The sequence below is a fragment of the Oncorhynchus mykiss genome, chromosome 25 (assembly GCF_057628025.1).
Source record: "Oncorhynchus mykiss isolate SJ-2025 chromosome 25, ASM5762802v1, whole genome shotgun sequence".
NCBI classification, from domain to species: Eukaryota; Metazoa; Chordata; class Actinopteri; order Salmoniformes; family Salmonidae; genus Oncorhynchus; species Oncorhynchus mykiss.
The window spans coordinates 24,240,361-24,264,864 of NC_143046.1; the positions used below are offsets into that span (position 1 = coordinate 24,240,361).

The following is a 24,504-nucleotide window of genomic DNA, read 5'->3' on the forward strand; positions in this document are numbered from 1 at the left end:
GGTACTCCTTGTATATAGCCTTTTATTTTTTTTATTGTGTTACCGTTTGCTTGAATTGTTTTTGTTATTATTGTTTGCTAATAAAAAAAAGCCTTACTTTTAACTCTGCATTGTTGGAAAACAGCTCGTAAGTATGTCACGTTAAAGTCTATACCTGTTGTATTTGGCGCAAGTGACAAATACAATTGGATTGGATGCTGTGTATTTTGGTGGCCATATTTACTTCCTAGTATATTAACAACTACAGTTCCCTACAGCACCCTAGTAGTGTACTTATGGTCCTTGTGTGGTCATAGTAACCATTACTAATTAATCTCAGATCCTTACCCAATGTTTTATGGTATTAACATGCAGTGATGGAAAAAGTACACAATTGTCATACTTGAATGAAAGTAAAGATACCTTAATATAAAATGACTAATGAGTACTTTTGGGTGTCAGGGAAAATGTTTGGAGTAAAAAGTGCATTATTTCATTAGAAGTGAAGTAAAAGGAGTCAAAAATATAAATATAAAAGTAAAGTACAAATACCTCCAAAAAACTACTTACATAGTACTTTAAATTATTTAAGTACTTTACACCCCACCACCTAACACGTATTGGTTAACCCATCAACTTTAAACTGGCAAGACCTAAGTCAATGATGGCAGGACTATACAGGTACAGCAACATTGATTAGTATGTGTAATCATAGCAGGACTCTGGGCTAGAGCAGAGAAGAAAATGCTCCTCCAACCTTGTCTCCTCTGTCTCCCCGGGATCCCTTCTCACCAATCAGGCCTGGGAAACCCTGTAGAGAGAGGAACAGGTTAGTGTGTGCTGCAGGGAGTTCCCTGTGTCATAGAGTGGCAGGTCAAAGGTCAAAAACACTTTCATCCTTACATCCATTCCAGGCTCCCCGGACTTGCCCTGTTAAGACACATTCATGAATGAATCAGTGCCAGCATGACTAAGACCATGAAATGCAATGACTGTAGGCCTGATATACTGAGGTTATCTGATGATAATGGCGTCACCCACCTTCTCTCCTTTTGTGCCTGGGAGACCCACCAATCCTGTGGGACCAGGGGGACCCTGAGGACCGTCCATACCCTGGAGAGGAGGGACATACTGTATGTTGGACATCATCATACTGCTGGTCTTCTTCCTCCTAATCTCATACACAAACTACCGTTCAAAAGTTTGGGCTCACTTAGAAATGTCCTTGTTTTTGAAAGAAAAACACATTTTTTGTCCATTAAAATAACATCAAATTGATCAGAAATACAGTGTAGACATTGTTAATGTTGTAAATGACTATTGTAGCTGGAAACAGCTGATTTTTTATGGAATATCTACATAGGTGTACAGAGGCCCATTATTGGCAACCATCACTCCTGTGTTCCAATGCCACGTTGTGTTAGCGAATCAAATTTGATCATTTTAGAAAGGCTAATTGATTATTCTAAAACACTTTTGCAATTATGTTAGCACAGCTGAAAACTATTGTTCTGATTAAAGAAGCAATAAAGCTGGCCTTCTTTAGACTAGTTGAGTATCTGGAGCATCAGCATTTGTGCGTTCGATTACAGGCTCAAAATGGCCAGAAACAAAGAACTTTCTTCTGAAACTCATCAGTCTATTCTTGTTCTGAGAAATGAAGGTTATTCCATGCGAGAAATTGCCAAGATCGGCAAAACACTAGTCTCAACGTCAACAGTGAAGAGGCCACTCCGGGATGCTGGCCTTCTAGGCAGAGTTCCTCTGTCCAGTGTCTGTGTTCTTTTGCCCATCTTAATCTTTTCTTTTTATTGGCCAGTCTGAGATATGTATTTTTCTTTGCAACTCTGCCTAGAAGGCCAGCATCCCGGAGTCACCTCTTCACTGTTGATGTTGAGACTGGTGTTTTGCGGCTATTATTTAATGAAGCTGCCAGTTGAGGACTTGTGAGGCGTCTGTTTCTCAAACTAGACACTATAATGTACTTGTCCTCTTGCTCAGTTGTGCATAAGGGCCTCCCACTCCTCTTTCTATTCTGGTTAGAGCCAGTTTGCACTGTTCTGTGAAGGCAATATTACACCGCGTTGTATGTGATCTTCAGTTTCATGACAATTTCTCGCATGGAATAACCTTCATTTCTCAGAATAAGAATAGACTGACGAGTTTCAGAAGAAAGTTCTTTGCTTCTGGCCATTTTGAGCCTGTAATCGAACACACAAATGCTGATGCTCCAGATACTCAACCAGTCAAAAGTTTGGACACACCTACTCATTCAAGGGTTTTTCTGGAAACCATTTATTTGATACCATTTCACTGAGTCCACTCCATTACCACGAGCCCGTTTTCCCAAATTAAGGTACCACCAACCTCCTGTGATATATATATTTATACACACACACAAATGTATGTGGCCACACCCGTGGCTGACAGGTGTATAAAATCGAGCACACAGCCATGCAATCTACAAACATTGGCAGTAGAATGGCCTTACTTAAGAGCTCAGTGACTTTCAATGTGGCACTGTCATAGGATGCCACCTTTCCAACAAGTCAGTTTGTAAAATCTCTGCCCTGCTAGAGCTGCCCCGGTCAACTGTAAGTGCTGTTATTGTGAAATGGAAATGTCTAGGAGCCACACAAGCTCACAGAACAGGGACCGCCGAGTGCTGAAGCGCGTAGCTTGTAAAAAAACATCTGTCCTCGGATGCAATACTCACTACCGAGTTCCAAACTGCCTCTGGAAGCAACGTCAGCACAATAACTGTTCGTTGGGAGCTTCATTAAATGGGTTTCCATGGCCGAGCAGCCGCTCACAAGCCTAAGATCACCATACTCATTGCCAAGCATCGGTTGGGGTGGTGTAAAGCTCTCCACCATTGGACTCTGGAGCAGTGGAAACGCGTTCCCTGGAGTGATGAATCACGCTTTACCGGCAGTCCGAAAGACAAATCTGGGTTTGGCGGGTGCCAGGAGAACGCTACCCTTCCGAATGCATCGCCCAGAATCAGTGCCCGACCTCACTAATGCTGTTGTGGCTGAATGGAAGCAAGTCCCTGCAGCAATGTTCCAACATCAAGTGGAAAGCCTTCCCAGAAGAGTGGAGGCTGTTATAGCAGCAAAGGGGGGGACCAACTCCATAGTAATGCCCATGACTTTGGAATGAGATTTTTGACAAGCAGGTTTCTACATACTTTTGGTCATGTAGTGTAAATTATTATTATTATTGTTATTTATTTTTTGGGATATTATTTCTTTGTTAAAAATACTAAAATAACCAGGAATTTAGCTGAAAATGAGTTTACTTTAGTTTATCTGTTTCCAAATATTCCCACTAATAAAAAAAGATCACTGATGGTGTCTCAATGTAATCAACATATGCAATGATAGTTATTTTCAAAACTCCCCTCTTTTTGGGCTAGTTGTGGTCAATTTGCAGTGTCCAAGTTATCATAATTATGTTCCGGCCCCCCGACCATCCGCTCCGATAAAAGCTGCCCGTGGCTGAATCTACCCCTGGTCTACAGTATCACTCACCCTCAGTCCAGCAGGTCCAATGTCTCCCTTTTCCCCCTTAGCTCTGTCTCCAGGCTCTCCCTGCATGGGAACACGTGATTCTCACTCTACACTCCAGAGCAGCTTCAGAATACAGACATTACTGGTACTCTGGAGCTCTTATCTTACCTTAGGGCCAGACATTCCATGGTGACCCTGGAAGACACAGAGATCATATCAGTGCTATGTATCTGAAGGGATTCAGCCACATCATGTATATTGGGGAACAGAGGGGTGAAGCTGTTATATTCTAACACTCACCATGTACCCTGGAGGTCCGGGGAGTCCTGGGGGGCCGGGGAGTCCTGGGGGGCCCGGCTGAGAAATCATCTGAACCTGAACAGAACACAATCAACATGATCATATCAATGTCATCCTACTGTCTGTCTGAAGCAGTGTTAAAACCAATGCCCTGTGGGCCAACTTGTGCACAGTGACTTTCAGTGTGTTTCTCTCACCAGGTTATCTTCCAGCCTGGAGTCTCCCATCTCTCCCTTCTGTCCATCTATTCCCTGAGACACAGACAGACAGGGGGATTTAACATCTTCTTACAGCACTCAACAGGTCGTGCCACTCAACAGGTCGTGCCACTCAACAGGTCGTGCCACTCAACTGTCTGTCTATCAGTATCAGTGAATGATTCTAGTCTCTCTATACTAACCACTGACCTAGAGAGACTCAGTGTAGGACTAGTCTATCTATACTAACCACTGGCCTTGAGAGACTCAGTGTAGGACTAGTCTATCTATACTAACCACTGGCCTAGAGAGACTCAGTGTTGGACTCTAGTATATCTATACTAACCACTGGCCTAGAGACTCAGTGTATGACTAGTCTATCTATACTAACCACTGACCTAGAGAAACTCAGTGTTGGACTCTAGTCTATCTATACTAACCACTGGCCTTGAGAGACTCAGTGTAGGACTAGTCTATCTATACTAACCACTGGCCTAGAGAGACTCAGTGTTGGACTCTAGTATATCTATACTAACCACTGGCCTAGAGACTCAGTGTATGACTAGTCTATCTATACTAACCACTGACCTAGAGAAACTCAGTGTTGGACTCTAGTCTATCTATACTAACCACTGACCCAGAAAGACTCAGTGTTGGACTCTAGTATATCTATACTAACCACTGGCCTAGAGAGATTCAGTGTTGGACTCTAGTCTATCTATACTAACCACTGGCCCAGAGAGACTCAGTGTTGGACTCTAGTATATCTATACTAACCACTGACCTAGAGAGACTCAGTGTATGACTAGTCTATCTATACTAACCACTGGTCCAGAGAGACTCAGTGTATGACTAGTCTATCTATACTAACCACTGACCTGGAGACTCAGTGTATGACTAGTCTATCTATACTAACCACTGGCCCAGAGAGACTCAGTGTTGGACTCTAGTATATCTATACTAACCACTGACCTAGAGACTCAGTGTTGGACTCTAGTATATCTATACTAACCACTGACCTAGAGACTCAGTGTATGACTAGTCTATCTATACTAACCACTGACCGAGAGACTCAGTGTTGGATTCTAGTCTATCTATACTAACCACTGGCCTAGAGAGACTCAGTGTTGGACTCTAGTCTATCTATACTAACCACTGACCTAGAGAGACTCAGTGTAGGACTAGTCTATCTATACTAACCACTGGCCTAGAGACTCAGTGTAGGACTAGTCTATCTATACTAACCACTGGCCTAGAGACTCAGTGTTGGACTCTAGTATATCTATACTAACCACTGGCCCAGAGAGACCCAGTGTTGGACTATAGTCTATCTATACTACCCACTGACCTAGAGAGACTCAGTGTTGGACTCTAGTCTATCTATACTAACCACTGGCCTAGAGAGACTCAGTGTTGGACTCTAGTCTATCTATACTAACCACTGGCCCAGAAAGACTCAGTGTTGGACTCTAGTATATCTATACTAACCACTGGCCTAGAGACTCAGTGTTGGACTCTAGTCTATCTATACTAACCACTGGCCTAGAGACTCAGTGTAGGACTAGTCTATCTATACTAACCACTGACCTAGAGAGACTCAGTGTATGACTAGTCTATCTATACTAACCACTGGCCCAGAGAGACTCAGTGTTGGACTCTAGTCTATCTATACTAACCACTGGCCCAGAGAGACTCAGTGTTGGACTCTAGTTTATCTATACTAAGTTCTGGCCCAGAGAGACTCAGTGTTGGACTCTAGTATATCTATACTAACCACTGACCTAGAGAGACTCAGTGTATGACTAGTCTATCTATACTAACCACTGGCCCAGAGAAACTCAGTGTTGGACTCTAGTCTATCTATACTAACCACTGGCCCAGAGAGACTCAGTGTTGGACTCTAGTCTATCTATACTAACCACTGGCCCAGATAGACTCAGTGTTGGACTCTAGTATATCTATACTAACCACTGACCTAGAGAGACTCAGTGTAGGACTAGTCTATCTATACTAACCACTGACCTAGAGAGACTCAGTGTTGGACTCTAGTCTATCTATACTAACCACTGGCCTAGAGAGACTCAGTGTTGGACTCTAGTCTATCTATACTAACCACTGACCTAGAGAGACTCAGTGTAGGACTAGTCTATCTATACTAACCACTGGCCTAGAGACTCAGTGTAGGACTAGTCTATCTATACTAACCACTGGCCTAGAGACTCAGTGTTGGACTCTAGTATATCTATACTAACCACTGGCCCAGAGAGACCCAGTGTTGGACTATAGTCTATCTATACTACCCACTGACCTAGAGAGACTCAGTGTTGGACTCTAGTCTATCTATACTAACCACTGGCCTAGAGAGACTCAGTGTTGGACTCTAGTCTATCTATACTAACCACTGGCCCAGAAAGACTCAGTGTTGGACTCTAGTATATCTATACTAACCACTGGCCTAGAGACTCAGTGTTGGACTCTAGTCTATCTATACTAACCACTGGCCTAGAGACTCAGTGTTGGACTCTAGTCTATCTATACTAACCACTGGCCTAGAGACTCAGTGTAGGACTAGTCTATCTATACTAACCACTGACCTAGAGAGACTCAGTGTTGGACTCTAGTCTATCTATACTAACCACTGGCCTAGAGAGACTCAGTGTTGGACTCTAGTCTATCTATACTAACCACTGGCCCAGAAAGACTCAGTGTTGGACTCTAGTATATCTATACTAACCACTGGCCTAGAGACTCAGTGTTGGACTCTAGTCTATCTATACTAACCACTGGCCTAGAGACTCAGTGTAGGACTAGTCTATCTATACTAACCACTGACCTAGAGAGACTCAGTGTATGACTAGTCTATCTATACTAACCACTGGGCAGAGAGACTCAGTGTTGGACTCTAGTCTATCTATACTAACCACTGGCCCAGAGAGACTCAGTGTTGGACTCTAGTCTATCTATACTAAGTTCTGGCCCAGAGAGACTCAGTGTTGGACTCTAGTATATCTATACTAACCACTGACCTAGAGAGACTCAGTGTATGACTAGTCTATCTATACTAACCACTGGCCCAGAGAAACTCAGTGTTGGACTCTAGTCTATCTATACTAACCACTGGCCCAGAGAGACTCAGTGTTGGACTCTAGTCTATCTATACTAACCACTGGCCCAGATAGACTCAGTGTTGGACTCTAGTATATCTATACTAACCACTGACCTAGAGAGACTCAGTGTATGACTAGTCTATCTATACTAACCACTGGTCCAGAGAGACTCAGTGTATGACTAGTCTATCTATACTAACCACTGACCTGGAGACTCAGTGTATGACTAGTCTATCTATACTAACCACTGGCCCAGAGAGACTCAGTGTTGGACTCTAGTATATCTATACTAACCACTGACCTAGAGACTCAGTGTTGGACTCTAGTATATCTATACTAACCACTGACCTAGAGACTCAGTGTATGACTAGTCTATCTATACTAACCAATGACCGAGAGACTCAGTGTTGGATTCTAGTCTATCTATACTAACCACTGGCCTAGAGAGACTCAGTGTTGGACTCTAGTCTATCTATACTAACCACTGACCTAGAGAGACTCAGTGTAGGACTAGTCTATCTATACTAACCACTGGCCTAGAGACTCAGTGTAGGACTAGTCTATCTATACTAACCACTGGCCTAGAGACTCAGTGTTGGACTCTAGTATATCTATACTAACCACTGGCCCAGAGAGACCCAGTGTTGGACTATAGTCTATCTATACTACCCACTGACCTAGAGAGACTCAGTGTTGGACTCTAGTCTATCTATACTAACCACTGGCCTAGAGAGACTCAGTGTTGGACTCTAGTCTATCTATACTAACCACTGGCCCAGAAAGACTCAGTGTTGGACTCTAGTATATCTATACTAACCACTGGCCTAGAGACTCAGTGTTGGACTCTAGTCTATCTATACTAACCACTGGCCTAGAGACTCAGTGTAGGACTAGTCTATCTATACTAACCACTGACCTAGAGAGACTCAGTGTTGGACTCTAGTCTATCTATACTAACCACTGGCCTAGAGAGACTCAGTGTTGGACTCTAGTCTATCTATACTAACCACTGGCCCAGAAAGACTCAGTGTTGGACTCTAGTATATCTATACTAACCACTGGCCTAGAGAGATTCAGTGTTGGACTCTAGTCTATCTATACTAACCACTGGCCCAGAGAGACTCAGTGTTGGACTCTAGTATATCTATACTAACCACTGACCTAGAGAGACTCAGTGTATGACTAGTCTATCTATACTAACCACTGGTCCAGAGAGACTCAGTGTATGACTAGTCTATCTATACTAACCACTGACCTGGAGAGTATGACTAGTCTATCTATACTAACCACTGGCCCAGAGAGACTCAGTGTTGGACTCTAGTATATCTATACTAACCACTGACCTAGAGACTCAGTGTATGACTAGTCTATCTATACTAACCACTGGCCCAGAGAAACTCAGTGTTGGACTCTAGTCTATCTATACTAACCACTGGCCCAGAGAGACTCAGTGTTGGACTCTAGTCTATCTATACTAACCACTGGCCCAGATAGACTCAGTGTTGGACTCTAGTATATCTATACTAACCACTGACCTAGAGAGACTCAGTGTATGACTAGTCTATCTATACTAACCACTGGTCCAGAGAGACTCAGTGTATGACTAGTCTATCTATACTAACCACTGACCTGGAGACTCAGTGTATGACTAGTCTATCTATACTAACCACTGGCCCAGAGAGACTCAGTGTTGGACTCTAGTATATCTATACTAACCACTGACCTAGAGACTCAGTGTTGGACTCTAGTATATCTATACTAACCACTGACCTAGAGACTCAGTGTATGACTAGTCTATCTATACTAACCACTGACCGAGAGACTCAGTGTTGGATTCTAGTCTATCTATACTAACCACTGGCCTAGAGAGACTCAGTGTTGGACTCTAGTCTATCTATACTAACCACTGACCTAGAGAGACTCAGTGTAGGACTAGTCTATCTATACTAACCACTGGCCTAGAGACTCAGTGTAGGACTAGTCTATCTATACTAACCACTGGCCTAGAGACTCAGTGTTGGACTCTAGTATATCTATACTAACCACTGGCCCAGAGAGACCCAGTGTTGGACTATAGTCTATCTATACTACCCACTGACCTAGAGAGACTCAGTGTTGGACTCTAGTCTATCTATACTAACCACTGGCCTAGAGAGACTCAGTGTTGGACTCTAGTCTATCTATACTAACCACTGGCCCAGAAAGACTCAGTGTTGGACTCTAGTATATCTATACTAACCACTGGCCTAGAGACTCAGTGTTGGACTCTAGTCTATCTATACTAACCACTGGCCTAGAGACTCAGTGTAGGACTAGTCTATCTATACTAACCACTGACCTAGAGAGACTCAGTGTTGGACTCTAGTCTATCTATACTAACCACTGGCCTAGAGAGACTCAGTGTTGGACTCTAGTCTATCTATACTAACCACTGGCCCAGAAAGACTCAGTGTTGGACTCTAGTATATCTATACTAACCACTGGCCTAGAGACTCAGTGTTGGACTCTAGTCTATCTATACTAACCACTGGCCTAGAGACTCAGTGTAGGACTAGTCTATCTATACTAACCACTGACCTAGAGAGACTCAGTGTATGACTAGTCTATCTATACTAACCACTGGCCCAGAGAGACTCAGTGTTGGACTCTAGTCTATCTATACTAACCACTGGCCCAGAGAGACTCAGTGTTGGACTCTAGTCTATCTATACTAACCACTGGCCCAGAGAGACTCAGTGTTGGACTCTAGTATATCTATACTAACCACTGACCTAGAGAGACTCAGTGTATGACTAGTCTATCTATACTAACCACTGGCCCATAGAGACTCAGTGTTGGACTCTAGTATATCTATACTAACCACTGACCTAGAGACCCATCAGTGTATGACTACTCTCTCTACTTACCCCTGGCCCAGAGAGACCCATCTCTCCTTTCTCTCCTTTCTCTCCGATTGACCCTGTCTCCCCCATATCTCCCTTCGGACCCTAACAGGAGAGGAGGGTAGAGTTCAAAGGTGAGGGGAGCTTTGATTAACTATGTTCATGATCATCCCAGATAAAAAAAATGCATTAAATACATCATGTACTGAATGACTGTTCTGTTCAGCGAACATTGGAATGATATGCTGATTTAATGGGATTGTGGGATATTCAAAATGTTGACTGGACATTAGTGTGACTACCATACCTTCTCCCCATCCAGTCCAGATGGTCCAGACAAGCCTAGCTCTCCCTGGAGTAGGGAGGAAAATAACTTAACTCATCCTCAAGAGTCTTCATTGACTTCCAGTGATTAAAACTACAATGCATAGCATTTTACTCCCTCTTTTCCTTCAGAACATCCTCAATTCGTCAGGGCATGGACTCTACAAGGTGTCAAAAGCACTCCACAGGGATACTGGCCCATGTTGATCACAATGCTTCCCACGGTTGTGTCAAGTTGGCTGGATGTCCTTTGAGTGGTGGACCATTCTTGATACACACAGGAAACTGTTGAGTGTGAAAAACCCATCAGTTTTGCAATTCTTGACTCAAACTGGCGCGCCTGGCACCTACTACCATACCCCGTTCAAAGGCACTTAAATATTTTGTCTTGCCTATTCACCCTGGCACACATACACAATCCTTAATTTACATTGATTGAAGTGGATTTAACAAGTGACATCAATAAGGGACCATAGCTTTCACCTAGTCAGTCTTTGTTATGGAAATAATGTTTTATATACTCAGTATGTATTGATAGAATGTATTGTAGCAGGCTGTGGGGTTTCCACATCACCAAGTTCAATAACAAAACATGCACGAGTCCCACAACTAGAATACAAATGGGGAGTTTATTAGGGTTTTTTGTACACTGGGGAATAAGGGAGAATTCACCAATTACTTCACAGTCCACAAGCCGTTCTCCATTCCGTTCTCCAGGGGTAATCCTAAAACTCGGGTCCTCAGCCAATCCGGTTCGGTACACAAGGGGAGGTAATCCGACAGTCCAAGTCACAATGGGTAATCTCATAGATATTGTCCTCTCTTCTCCCACTCTTCATAACGCACGTTTCACTTTCTCTGCCTCTTTGTGTAGGCCACTTTCTCTATTAGCCTCTCCTCATTGGGGCAGGAAGTCTATATAAGGCTTGGGGGTGGAGCCAGCGGGCTGCAAGGTTTTTCCCCTCAATAACCACTCCTCTCACCTCTCCCTGTCGTCTGCTACACCCCACTCCTCAGTCCAGCTCCCTAGAGCGGACCAGCTCCATAGAGCATCCCTCCTGGAGAGGGCATCGGCATTTCCATGGGCTGCACCTGATCTGTGGACGACAGAGAAAGCAAAGGGCTGTAAGGATAGGAACCAGCGGGTGACCCCGAGCGTTACTGTCCTTATACCATGAAATCCAAACCAGTGGTGCATGGTCTGTCACGAGGGTGAAGTGCCATCCCAATAAGTAATACTTCAGCGTTTCCAGCGCCGACTTGACGCGAGACAGTCTTTCTCCACCGTTCAATATTTTTGTTCCCACAGCAACAGCTTCCGGGTAATGTACATGACCTGGTGTTAGTCACCTTCTTGCAGCTGTGATAGGTCGGCACCCACCCCTGTTTCGGACGCATCAGTCTGTACCACCAGTGGTTTGGAGAAGTTCAGGGTCACCAGCATGGTTCCAGAACACAGTGCTCCCTTTAGGTCCTGGAAGGCTTTTTCAGTCTCCTCGGTCCACGTCACCTGGGCGGGCAGACGGCTCCTGGTCAGATCTGTCAGGGGGCTGGCTAGGGAGGCAAAGTGGGGAATAAATCTCTGGTAGGAACTAGTCAACCTGCTTCTTGGTGAGGGGGTGGGGCCAGTCCCGAATCACCTCCACCTTCTTCACCTGGGGTTTGACACATCCCTCTCCCGATCGTGTACCCCAGGTACTCAGCTTCCCACAGGCCAAGCCGACATTTCTTTAGGTTCGCTGTTAGCCCTACCTCCCGTAAGGCCGGCAATACCGCGCTCACCTGGTTTAAATGTGCCTCCCACTCACTCCCATGGATCACAATATCGTCAATGTATGCCGCCGCGTACTCCCGATGGGGTCAGAGGACCCGGTCCATCAACCTCTGGAAGGTGGCAGGGGCCCGTGCAGCCCAAAGGGCAGCTTCTTGTAATGGAACAGTCCATCCGGGGTGGCAAAAGCAGTTGTCTCCTGTGCCTCGGGAGTTAAGGGTACCTGCCCATAAACCTTCATCAGGTCGAGCATGCGGATTAATCGGGCGGTCCCTAGCCGTTTGATTAATTCATCAAGTCGGGGCATGGGATAGGCGATTTAATTTACCTTTCTAAAATCATTACAGAACGGAATGGTGCCGTCTGGTTTCGGCACCAACAGTATGGGGCTGCACCACTCACTATTCGATTATATCAGCTTCCAACATCGTTTTTACCTCGGTCCTGACAGCTTCTCTCCTTGCTTCCTGTAGGCGGTAGGGTCTCAACTTCACCTTTTTCCCGGGTTTGGTGATGATGCTGTGCCAGATCGGTGTGACCTGGTTCACTGGAGAACACATCCAGGTTTCTGCCGACCAAATCCCTCAGCTCCTGCTTCTGGGCTTGGCTCAGCTGCTCCCCCATTGGCACCTCCGCTGGCTCGGTCTCTGTGGTAGCCTTCTTCGGGGAAATAGAGTACATCACGTGCATTCCATTTCTTTAGCAAATTCACATTGTAAAGCTGGGTCAGATGCCTACGTCCTGGCTGTCTGACCCTATATTTAACTTCACCCACCTTCTCAATGACTTCGTGTGGCCCATTCCATTGGGCCAAAAGCTTACATTCTGAGGTGGGGACCAACATCAACACTTTGTCTCCTGGATGAAAGTCCCTTCATTGTAACCCTCTGTTGTACACCCACGCTTGGGCCTCCTGGGCCTCCAGCATGTGTTCCCATACCAGGGGCCACAGGGTTGCCATCCGATCTCTCATGTCACCTATGTGCTCCACCAAGGTTCGACGGGGCAGCGGTTGCGGTTCCCAAGCTTCTTTAGCCACGTCCAGCAGTCCTCGGGGTTGTCTCCCGTACAGGAGTTCGAAGGGAGAGAATCCTGTTGAAGCTTGGGGCACTTCTCAGATCGAAAACATCAGGTAGGATAGCAGCTGGTCCCAATTCTTTCCGTCAGCCTCCATCACCTTCTTTATCATCTACTTCAGGATTCGATTTAATCTTTCCATCAACCCATCAGTCTAAGTGTGAAACACTGAGGTGTGCAACTGGATTATTTTCATTAGCTTGCATAGATCCTTCATGATTTGTGACATGAACGGGGTGCCCTGGTTGGTCAATATCTCATCGGGGATGCCTACTTGGGAGAACAGCATGACCAACTCATGTGTGATTCCTTTGGTGGCCATGGTGCACAGGGGAATGGCTTCCAGGTAACCAGTGGCATAATCCAGAATAACTAGTGCACTCGGTTGCTCTTGGGTAGAGGTCCCACCAGGTCCATTGCGATCCTGCTGAAAGGGACTGAAATAATAGGGAGGGGAATTAAGGGACTGTGAAACAGAGTTTTGCTGGCACTCCGGGCAACTGCGGCAGTATTCTTTCACTGCTCTCTTCACCCCTGGCCAGTAAAATCGTGCCTTGATCCTGTCTAAGGTCTTCTCCACCCTTAGGTGAGCCCCAAGAAGGTGGGAGTGCGCCAACTGCAGGACAGACATACAAAGGGACGGGGCACCAACAACAACTCCAGACATTCGTCATTCTTCTTCATGGCCTGACATAGCAACTTCTTCTTTATAGAAAAATGGGGGTAGGTTATTTGACTTACCCCTCCACTGGCTTTCCGTCTACCGCGGTCACCTGCTGGAGAGCGCTGGCCAAGTTGGGATCCTTCAGTTGGGCCGTGCCGAACCGGCCCGCTAGAGAGGCGAGCTCTGACGCCACCTCATGGTCCATTGGGAACATGTCTTCCAGACTCACCACCTCTCCCTCCAGTCTGGCTTCAGAGTCCCCCTCTGAGAGGGGTTTAGTTGATGCCTGGGGGTTCACATCCGGTCATTCCGCCTTCTGACGTCTCTCCCACCTCTCCAGGTTCCTACTCCCTTCTGGTTCCCTAGATTCCTCACGTCTCCAGACATACTGGTCCACAGTTGGCAGACCATCGGGAAATTCCTCCCGATAAGGACCAGCACAGGCAGGTTTGGGATGACTCCCACTGGTCCTGTGTGTTTTCCCTTTGTGGTCTATAAGTGGAGGAGTGTGGTAGGGTAGTCCTTGGTCTCACCGTGTATGCACGTGATGGCCACGGTCTCCGCCAGGTTTGGGGACTGGGCGATGTCAAGTCGGATCACCATACTCCCAGAGTCCACAAGTGCCGTGGTGTCCTTTCCATTGGCTCTTACTGGGGTGACAGGGGAAGGACCACTCTCCATAGTCCAGCATGCCATCTGCAAGCCGCAGGGCCGCCCGTTGGCTACCTCACTGGTTGAGGCCGAAGGCATTGGGACATCGCCGCTTAAACCGTTCCAGGAGATGTGTCCCGGCTCACCACACTCATAGCATTTCCTGCTGTCCAAGAAGGAGCGTCATCTCACGGAGCTGCGTGTTGTTGTTCCTCCATCCTTGGCCGGTGTCCCGGCGTGGTCCTCCATCCTTTTTCGCTCCTTCGGGCGAGTGGAGGGTTCCTCCTTCCGTGCTTGTCCATTGTGCAGGACCTCCAAAGCTACCTGTTGTCCTTCCACCAGTTGATCTGTGCTCTGGAGGTTAGTTTGGCTGGCTAACCTTTTTAGCTTTGAACGGGAGAGAGTGTATACATATATCTATGACCACTTTCTCGATGGTTGTGAGCGTCAGGGGCTCAGCAGTTAGCCAGCCTAATTAGATCATGCATTTGTGATCGGTGGGATGATGTAAGATCATATGCCCAATCATAGAATCTTCATGCCCTACTAATCAGGGTGTAACCATACCGGTGCAGCACCTCGTAATGCATCGCCTGGTCAACCTGATAGGTCTTCTGTGCCATGCCTAACAGGAAGGGTGCTAAGAGGCTGGCCCATTGCTCATGGGGCCATTTATCCCTAGCCGCCGTCCTCTCGAAGGCATGCCTCAATGTCGTCAGCCTCTGTCAGCTTCAGTATAAACCTACAAGAGACTGCTGCGCCTGTCACTATGCCAGTTTGGGCAGCTGTCAGCTGACTGAGTTCCGCTCGCAGGAGAGCGGTCTGCTGTTCATCCAGCAGCTCCCAGTGCACAGCCTGCTGTGCTATGTTCGCCTCGACCATTGTGCTCTGTGTCTGTTTAGTTATTGAGCTTGGTTTGGGTTGCCCGCATTCTCCACCATATGTAGCAGGCGTGGGGTTTCCACATCACCAAGTTCAATAACAAAACATGCACCAGTTGCACAACTAGAATTCAAATGGGGAGTTTATTAGGGATTTTGGTACACTGGGGAATAAGGGGGAATTCTCCAATTACTTCACAAGCCGTTCTCGTTGTCCATTCCGTTCTCCAGGGGTCATCCTAAAACTCGGGTCCTCAGCCAATCCAGTTTGGTACACAAGGGGGGTAATCCGACAGTCCAAGTCACAATGGGTAATCTCATAGACCTTGTCCTCTCTTCTCCCACTCTTCATAACACAGGTTTTTCTCTCCTTTATCTGCCTCCTTGTGCAGGCTGCTTCCTCTTTTATCCCAATGCACTCTCTGGCTTAATGTTTCACACACAGCCTTGCCTCGTTGGGGCAGGAAGTCCAACAAAGGCTATGGGGTGGAGCCAGTGGGCTGCAAGATATCTCCCCTCAATAACCACTCCCCTCACCTCTCCCTGCCGTCTGCCACAGTATATTGATAGAATGGATATTGATAGAATGGATATTGATAGAATGGATATTGATAGAATGGATATTGATAGAATGGATATTCATAGATTGGATATTCATAGAATGGATATTGATAGAATGGATATTGATAGAATGGATATTCATAGAATGGATATTGATAGAATGGATATTGATAGAATGGATATTGATAGAATGGATATTGATAGAATGGATATTCATAGAATGGATATTGATAGAATGGATATTGATAGAATGGATATTGATAGAATGGATATTGATAGAATGGATATTGATAGAATGGATATTGATAGAATGGATATTTATAGAATGGATATTGATAGAATGGATATTCATAGAATGGATATGGATAGTTTGGATGTTCATATAATGGATATTGATAGAATGGATATTGATAGAATGGATATTCATAGAATGGATATTGATAGAATGGATATTGATAGAATGGATATTGATAGAATGGATATTCATAGAATGGATATGGATAGTTTGGATGTTCATATAATGGATATTGATAGAATGGATATTGATAGAATGGATATTCATAGAATGGATATTGATAGAATGGATATTGATAGAATGGATATTGATAGAATGGATATTGATAGAATGGATATTGATAGAATGGATATTGATAGAATGGATATTCATAGAATGGATATTGATAGAATGGATATTGATAGAATGGATATGGATAGTTTGGATATTCATATAATGGATATTGATAGAATGGATATTGATAGAATGGATATTCATATAATGGATATTGATAGAATGGATATTGATAGAATGGATATTGATAGAATGGATATTGATAGAATGGATATTCATATAATGGATATTGATATAATGGATATTGATAGAATGGATATTCATATAATGGATATTGATAGAATGGATATTGATAGAATGGATATTGATAGAATGGATATTCATAGAATGGATATTCATAGAATGGATATTGATAGAATGGATATTGATAGAATGGATATGGATAGTTTGGATATTCATATAATGGATATTGATATAATGGATATTGATAGAATGGATATTGATAGAATGGATATTGATAGAATGGATATTGATAGAATGGATATGGATAGTTTGGATATTCATAGAATGGATATTGATAGAATGGATATTGATAGAATGGATATTGATAGAATGGATATGGATAGTTTGGATATTCATAGAATGGATATTGATAGAATGGATATTGATAGAATGGATATGGATAGTTTGGATATTCATATAATGGATATTGATATAATGGATATTGATAGAATGGATATTCATAGAATGGATATTGATAGAATGGATATTCATATAATGGATATTGATAGAATGGATATTGATAGAATGGATATTGATAGAATGGATATTGATAGAATGGATATTGATAGAATGGATATTCATATAATGGATATTGATAGAATGGATATTGATAGAATGGATATTCATAGAATGGATATTGATAGAATGGATATTGATAGAAAGGATATTGATAGAATGGATTATAGAAACTAATAGAAGAGATGGCATGTGTATAGTTAGATAAATAAGACCTTACCTTTCCACCTGGGGACCCTGGTAATCCTGGTGGGCCCTAGAAAGGGACAGACAGAGAGAGAGAGAGAAAAAATATAGAGAAAGATATATATATAGAGAAAGATACATGTATAGAGAGAGAGGTTACACGAAATACAAAGCATCAGTTCAATTAAATGTGTCACAGCGTTCAGCAAAAACAGGAACATTGTGGATTTCACAATATGACCCTGTCAGTAAACAAACAGATCATTATTTTCCTCTCCTCTCTTTTATTTTCCTCTCTTATTCTCCTCGCTGATGAGGACCATCTTCGTTATGGATGCTTTGATGCAAATATGGCCATATTCAGGCAGGGCATGCAGTTGGCAAAACACAATACCCTGGCATTGTATCACACAACATGGATGGTATAATTAACCCCGGGGTTAGGACGGTTGAACTCTCAGAGAAGGACTTTGGAGGCTTGGGCAATCAATCGGGAATATATTAATCAACCAATCAAATGTACGAAAAAAAGATCCAAACATTTCAAAGGTCCATGTATACATGGCACTCAAGGGTACTGAAAGCACCTACTTCTTCAAACAGTTAGGCTTCCCACGACAGATGAAACAGAGTAGTACCTATCCAATTGCTTTGCCCTAGTTTTTGTCAGGCCCTCAATCTGGAGGCCACGCACTGCAAGCCTGTGTAAGTGGCCGAGACTGCCAAATATCAGCACCACCAGCTAGCACCTACACCTGAGGCTGTCCAAGCGTGCCACGAGGGGTTGGTGTTTAAGCAGCTTCTCGGCAAAGGCCTGCTGCATGTATCTGTCAAATGAGCCCCTCCCCCTGGCCTCCCCCTCAACAACAATATCTTGCATATTGGGCACACAGGAAAACACATCATCATCAACATCAAACCAGGTCATGCCTAGCATTGTAAAAATCCTTGTATGAACAGCAGCCTTTCCCAACATGGGCAATTGACTCCATTACATTTGACTCATGTAGAATACAAAATGGGTCATTGGTTTATAGGGTACCAGAGTGCTAGATTATATTTTATTGGTAGAACTTGCAGCCTCGCCTTAATATTAAAGGTGAGAATATCCTCGCCAATGGCAGCATTTTGGCACATGGAATGGGAGAAAGAGTGGTCAGCACAGTCCAGAGCAACGAGTTTCCCCTGGAGCCTCAGGCTGGTCCAGTGTTGCTATAGCTGCATCCGTCTGATACCAAGGAGTGTTGTCCTGGATATAGGATGAGATGTTCCATCATGGGTGACAGAAGCCTCCACAACAACACCGCAATCTGGCACAACTACATCAGAGGCAGTCACTGGTTGAGTTTACATATCAGTCCATGTCCACCTGACCTTCACTCCAGTCCTGTTGCACAGGTCGTTGAGGTCCGGCCAGTTTGACTAGACTCCAAAGCCCGCAGCATGAATGTCCAATTTTCCATTGGCCAACCATGTGCAAAGCTGTCATCAAGGCAAAGGGTGGCTACTTTGAAGATTCTCAAATATAAAATATATTTGGATTTGTTTCAGACTTTTTTGGTTACTACATGAATCCATATGGGTTATTTCATAGTTTTGATGTCTTCACTATTATTCTACAAAGTAGAAAATAGTAAACATAACGAAAAGCCCTTGAAAGAATAGCTGTGTCTAAACTTTTGACTGGTACTGTATATGTTTAATCACGAGAGTAAACTCTGACTGGTTTATTCATTAGCGTAAATGTTGGGGGCTGTTTATATTTGTACCAGCGGTTACCTCTGCTGCATCTTTCATAGAACACTGCACATGTTGTGTCTTTCCCTTCCTGTCCAGACCATTGAAATTAGTCATCATTATACTAATTGAAGCACTAACACACAGCCGTTATATTGACTTAGCTTAGGATGTAGGGAAACAAAGCACTGACCCGGAAATAGAGAGATACACATGCACACACACACACACACACACACACACACACTCACACACAAACACACCAAATACCTCCACCCACCAGCAGTAAACTTAAAACAACCCCATACACATTGCAGTAGACCTAGCCAGCACTATTAGCATCCATAGCATCCTAACCTCTCCTCACCACAGACTTTAATGGGGCAGGATGGAGTAACTCATTCAGGGCAGGAGAATGGAAACGCTGGACTCAGACTGACATTCTCTCAATGCAGCATGGATGGTTTCCTGGGTAAGGGCTGACCCTAGGGCTGGGGCTAATGCATGGTTCTATTTCTGGATTCTGGATTAAGGATGTGGAGACCATGGTCCTTCCTGTGGCGGTTAGAGATGAGCGACAGGTCGGTTCCATCATGCCTCCTGGTCCCCTCCGCCACAAAGCAGCGGTTGTGTGTACTCTCTGGAGCACGGCGCGGTCTTGAAGCAATAAAAGATGGAAATCATATTCATTCCCAGAGGTGTATAATACATGCTGATTCTCCCCTTCTACCAGGTTTAAGTTCTGTGCTCCACCAAAACCATGGCAACGGAAAAGATTTACGAACAACTATTGTTTCAAGTTGCTCCATCTTCTGAAACGACAGCCACCCACAGAGATCATTTGAATGCCGTAAAAACAAATGAATCAATTCAGAAGTGCCACACAATGTTTGCCTTCCCAAGGTTGGACTCTCTCCGAAACGTATTAAGAGAGACCATGTAAACTGAGGTAGATAGGTTTCAGAGCACTGATCAGATCTCAGATCCATGTTGTAACGAGCTCATCTGTATGGGCCTACTCTAGACCTGGTCTCCAGGGACCAATGTACAGTGGGGCAAAAAAGTATTTAGTCAGCCACCAATTGTGCAAGTTCTTCCACTTAAAAAGATGAGAGAGGCCTGTAATTCATCATAGGTACACTTCAACTATGACAGACAAAATTATATATATTTTTTTTTACAGAAAATCACATTGTAGGATTTTTAATGAATTTATTTGCAAATTATAGTGGAAAATAAGTATTTGGTCACCTACAAACAAGCAAGATTTCTGGCTCTTACAGACCTGTAACTTCTTCTTTAAGAGGCTCCTCTGTCCTCCACTCATTACCTGTATTAATGGCTCCTGTTTGAACTTGTTATCAGTATAAAAGACACCTGTCCACAACCTCAAACAGTCACACTCCAAACTCCACTATAGCCAAGACCAAAGAGCTGTCAAAATTGTAGACCTGCACCAGGCTGGGAAGACTGAATCTGCAATAGGTAAGCAGCTTGGTTTGAAGAAATCAACTGTGGGAGCAATTATTAGGAAATGGAAGACATACAAGACCACTGATAATCTCCCTCGATCTGGGGCTCCACGCAAGATCTCACCCCGTGGGGTCAAAATGATCACAAGAACGGTGAGCAAAAATCCCAGAACCACACAGGGGGATCTAGTGAATGACCTGCAGAGAGCTGGGACCAAAGTAACAAAGCCTACCATCAGTAACACACTACGCCGCCAGGGACTCAAATCCTGCAGTGCTAGACGTGTCCCCCTGCTTAAGCCAGTACATGTCCAGGCCCGTCTGAAGTTTGCTAGAGAGCATTTGGATGATCCAGAAGAAGATTGGGAGAATGTCATATGGTCAGATGAAACCAAAATATAACTTTTTGGTAAAAACTCAACTAGTCGTGTTTGGAGGACAAAGAATGCTGAGTTGCATCCAAGGAACACCATACCTACTGTGAAGCATGGGGGTGTAAACATCATGCTTTGGGGCTGTTTTTCTGCAAAGGGACCAGGACGACTGATCCTTGTAAAGGAAAGAATGAATGGGGCCATGTATCGTGAGATTTTGAGTGAAAACCTCCTTGCATCAGCAAGGGCATTGAAGATGAAACGTGGCTGGGTCTTTCAGCATGACAATGATCCCAAACACACCGCCCGGGCAACGAAGGAGTGGCTTCGTAAGAAGCATTTCAAGGTCCTGGAGTGGCCTAGCCAGTCTCCAGATCTCAACCCCATAGAAAATCTTTGGAAGGAGTTGAAAGTCTGTGTTGCCCAGCAACAGCCCCAAAACATCACTCCTCTAGAGGAGATCTGCATGGAGGAATGGGCCAAAAAGGTGAAAACCTTGTGAAGACTTACAGAAAACGTTTGACCTCTGTCATTGCCAACAAAGGGTATATAACAAAGTATTGAGATAAACTTTTGTTATTGACCAAATACTTATTTTCCACCACAATTTGCAAATAAATTCATTAAAAATCCTACAATGTGATTTTCTGTATTTTATTTTCTCATTTTGTCTGTCATAGTTGAAGTGTACCTATGATGAAAAGTACAGGCCTCCCGCATCTATTTAAGTGGGTGTCACGTTCTGACCATCGTTCTTGTGTGTTTTCCTTGTTTTAGTGTTGGTCAGGACGTGAGCTAGGTGGGCATTCTATGTTGTGTGTCTGGTTTGTCTATTTCTATGTTTGGCCTGATATGGTTCTCAATCAGAGGCAGGTGTTAGTCATTGTCTCTGATTGGGAACCATATTCAGGTAGCCTGTTTTGTGTTGGGATTTGTGGGTGGTTATTTCCGTGTCTGTGTTTGTTTCACCACACAGGACTGTTTTCACATTTATTGTTTTGTGTATTTGTAGTGTTTTTTCGGTATTCGTCTTTATTAAACGTTTAACCTTAACCACGCTGCGTTTTGGTCCGCCTCTCCTTCCCAGGAAGAAAGCCGTTACAGTGGGAGAACTTGCACAATTGGTGGCTGACTAAATACTTTTTTGCCCCACTGTGATAGTGTTTTTTTAATCAGAACCACATGCCATTGAAGAGATAGGGATCTGTTATTAGCATGTAGCATGGGGCCCTGCATGACGGAGTGAAATGTCTCTCTGTATGAAGAGGATAGCTTTGTGTCTAGAATGTGAAAGGAGTTAAAAGACCCCCCCCTGCCCCCTTCTCTCTTTACTATGTGTCCCGACTGTATTGAGCCATAAAATGTAAACAGGGTATTATATCATTCAAATTTCAACCCAAGCAACATCACAGCTCAAACCACCACATACCAGGGTTCATTTCAAGCCGCATATCCTATGAGGCAACAATAACACAATGCAATGAAGGATGTTTTGATTCTGCATGATTAAAAATGTCACTTCAGGCTATGTAAAATCAGATATTGTGTTGCAGCTGGAAGGTATTTATGGTGGCTTAGTGTTGCGTCCTGTACAGACGTAGGATCTTACTGTGATCACCCTACTCCCAGGAGAACACTATGAAATAGACTCATAGTGTATTTGAGGTTTAAAATGGCTTCTAAAGTTTGTAATTTACACTTTGAAACTTCAGACTTGACTTTCCCTTACGAAAAATGTATCAAACCCTAAACAAATGTCCATTAATTATAATCCCCATTTCCTGTTTCTGCATAATAATTTTCCCGCTGTAGCAAACTGGCTCAAATACATCATGAGCTGACAGTGGACGGTAGCGGGAGACTTTGGTTACATGTATCTGGTTAATAGAGGGAGTTAGTTGTGGTGACAGAGTAATGACATTAATATGTCTGATGTCAGGGCTGTGGGATAGAGTTTCCTCCTTACACAAACACACAGAAACAAACGGGGTATTCACGCAGGTCCATGAAGTTACATGTGTACACTCACGTGTGTGTGTGTTTGTGTGCACGTGTAATGTATGTGTGTGGGGGCACACTCACTTGTATGACTGTATATGCCTATGTCTAAGAATCAGTCACAGATCACATCATCTACCACACCATGCAGTGACAGTGGATTACCCTGACACTGATGGTCTGGATGGCCTGTCAGGGAGGAACAGCAGCATGTTAAGTCTGTATATACTCCAGGAGGAGAGTTGCAAAATTCAACTTTCCCAGAATTCACAGGGCTTCCAGAAATCCTTCCAACTGTGATTTTCAGAAAACCAGGGAATGTTGGGAATGCTAACTGAATTTTGCAAGCCTATCTAGGAGAGTCTATGGACCTTCAAATACACACCAGGTATATTGTCGACATCTCTGACTGGGAGGACTCACCTGGAAGGCTTCTAGCAGCTTCCCATTGAAGTCAATGACCTCAGTAGAGCCTGGAACCCCTTTCTCACCAGGATAACCCTGAGAGGAGAGGAACAGAGAGAGGGGGGACTTAGAAGCATACAATAATGACATGAGAAGTTAGGTGACAGTTAACTGATCCTTAGTGGGTTAATAGACTGTGTATATCTACCATGTCTCCCTGGGCTCCTTGCTCTCCGATATCTCCTTTGTCTCCCTACAAAATACACACAAACCCAAATGTATTGTCTGTGTCACAAGAAACAATCTTTATTGTATCTAGAGGTCTCATACCTTAAACCCAGGGAGTCCGTCCATGCCCCTCTCACCAGCCGGGCCCTGTTCACACAGAGGCATAGGGGTTAGAAAGCCACTTCACAGTAAGAGATGTGACTATATCCTAAACTGTAGGAGGATTGCCTGTAGTGGTATAATGTCAGCTGAAAGGGGTAGTGGTGAAGGACAACACCAGAGGAGCTGAGAGGGATTATCACCATAGAACAGGCCTGTAGTAGACATGTGTTACAGGCTGTAGAGAGGCCAGACCTGTCCAGTAGGCCTTCATCTATCCTTGGCCACATTCTGAGCTGGAGTAGAGCAGTTTGTTCCCGATAACAACTTCAGTAACCACAAACATCAGCTAATTTCGACTCACTGCCAGACAGCTATGCGTCCCAGGAGTGTGTTCACACATACTTCATGTTGCGCCCTGTAGCTGATAGAGAGGCCAAGTGGCTGGCAGCTGGGGTTTTTGCAGTATTAAAATACCCTATGACATCACTGGGCCAGGGGAGAGGGGTTAGGACTGGCTAGAGGCTGGCAGGACCTCGGACCAGAGAGAAGAGAGAGATGGTGAGAGAAAAAGAGGGAGAGATGAAGGGAGTACAAATGAGAGAGAAAGCTATGTGTTTGATGTATTTCTGAAGACTCATGCTGCCCACCCAAGACCTGTTAAGAGCGATAAACTCCAGTGAAGAAGGAGGAATGAAAGAGAGTGAGATATGAGAGGCAGGGACGGCCAGAA

The 24,504-nt window shown here is 44.3% G+C and overlaps 1 protein-coding gene across 1 annotated transcript in view; it reads right to left on the minus strand.

Annotated features, from left to right (window-relative positions):
- Positions 1 to 24,504, minus strand: part of LOC110504808 (uncharacterized) — a 246,615-nt gene that overhangs the window by 11,728 nt on the left and 210,383 nt on the right. Inside the window, exons 14-27 of the mRNA XM_090219451.1 lie at positions 23,775 to 23,819; positions 23,653 to 23,697; positions 23,463 to 23,540; positions 23,205 to 23,228; positions 17,493 to 17,528; positions 10,285 to 10,329; positions 10,002 to 10,082; positions 3,989 to 4,042; positions 3,792 to 3,866; positions 3,660 to 3,686; positions 3,513 to 3,572; positions 1,021 to 1,092; positions 883 to 909; positions 737 to 790 (exon numbers count right to left, since the gene is read on the minus strand). Of these exons, the coding sequence (XP_090075577.1) occupies positions 737 to 790; positions 883 to 909; positions 1,021 to 1,092; positions 3,513 to 3,572; positions 3,660 to 3,686; positions 3,792 to 3,866; positions 3,989 to 4,042; positions 10,002 to 10,082; positions 10,285 to 10,329; positions 17,493 to 17,528; positions 23,205 to 23,228; positions 23,463 to 23,540; positions 23,653 to 23,697; positions 23,775 to 23,819 (723 nt within the window). The remainder of the gene's footprint in view (positions 1 to 736; positions 791 to 882; positions 910 to 1,020; positions 1,093 to 3,512; positions 3,573 to 3,659; positions 3,687 to 3,791; positions 3,867 to 3,988; positions 4,043 to 10,001; positions 10,083 to 10,284; positions 10,330 to 17,492; positions 17,529 to 23,204; positions 23,229 to 23,462; positions 23,541 to 23,652; positions 23,698 to 23,774; positions 23,820 to 24,504) is intronic.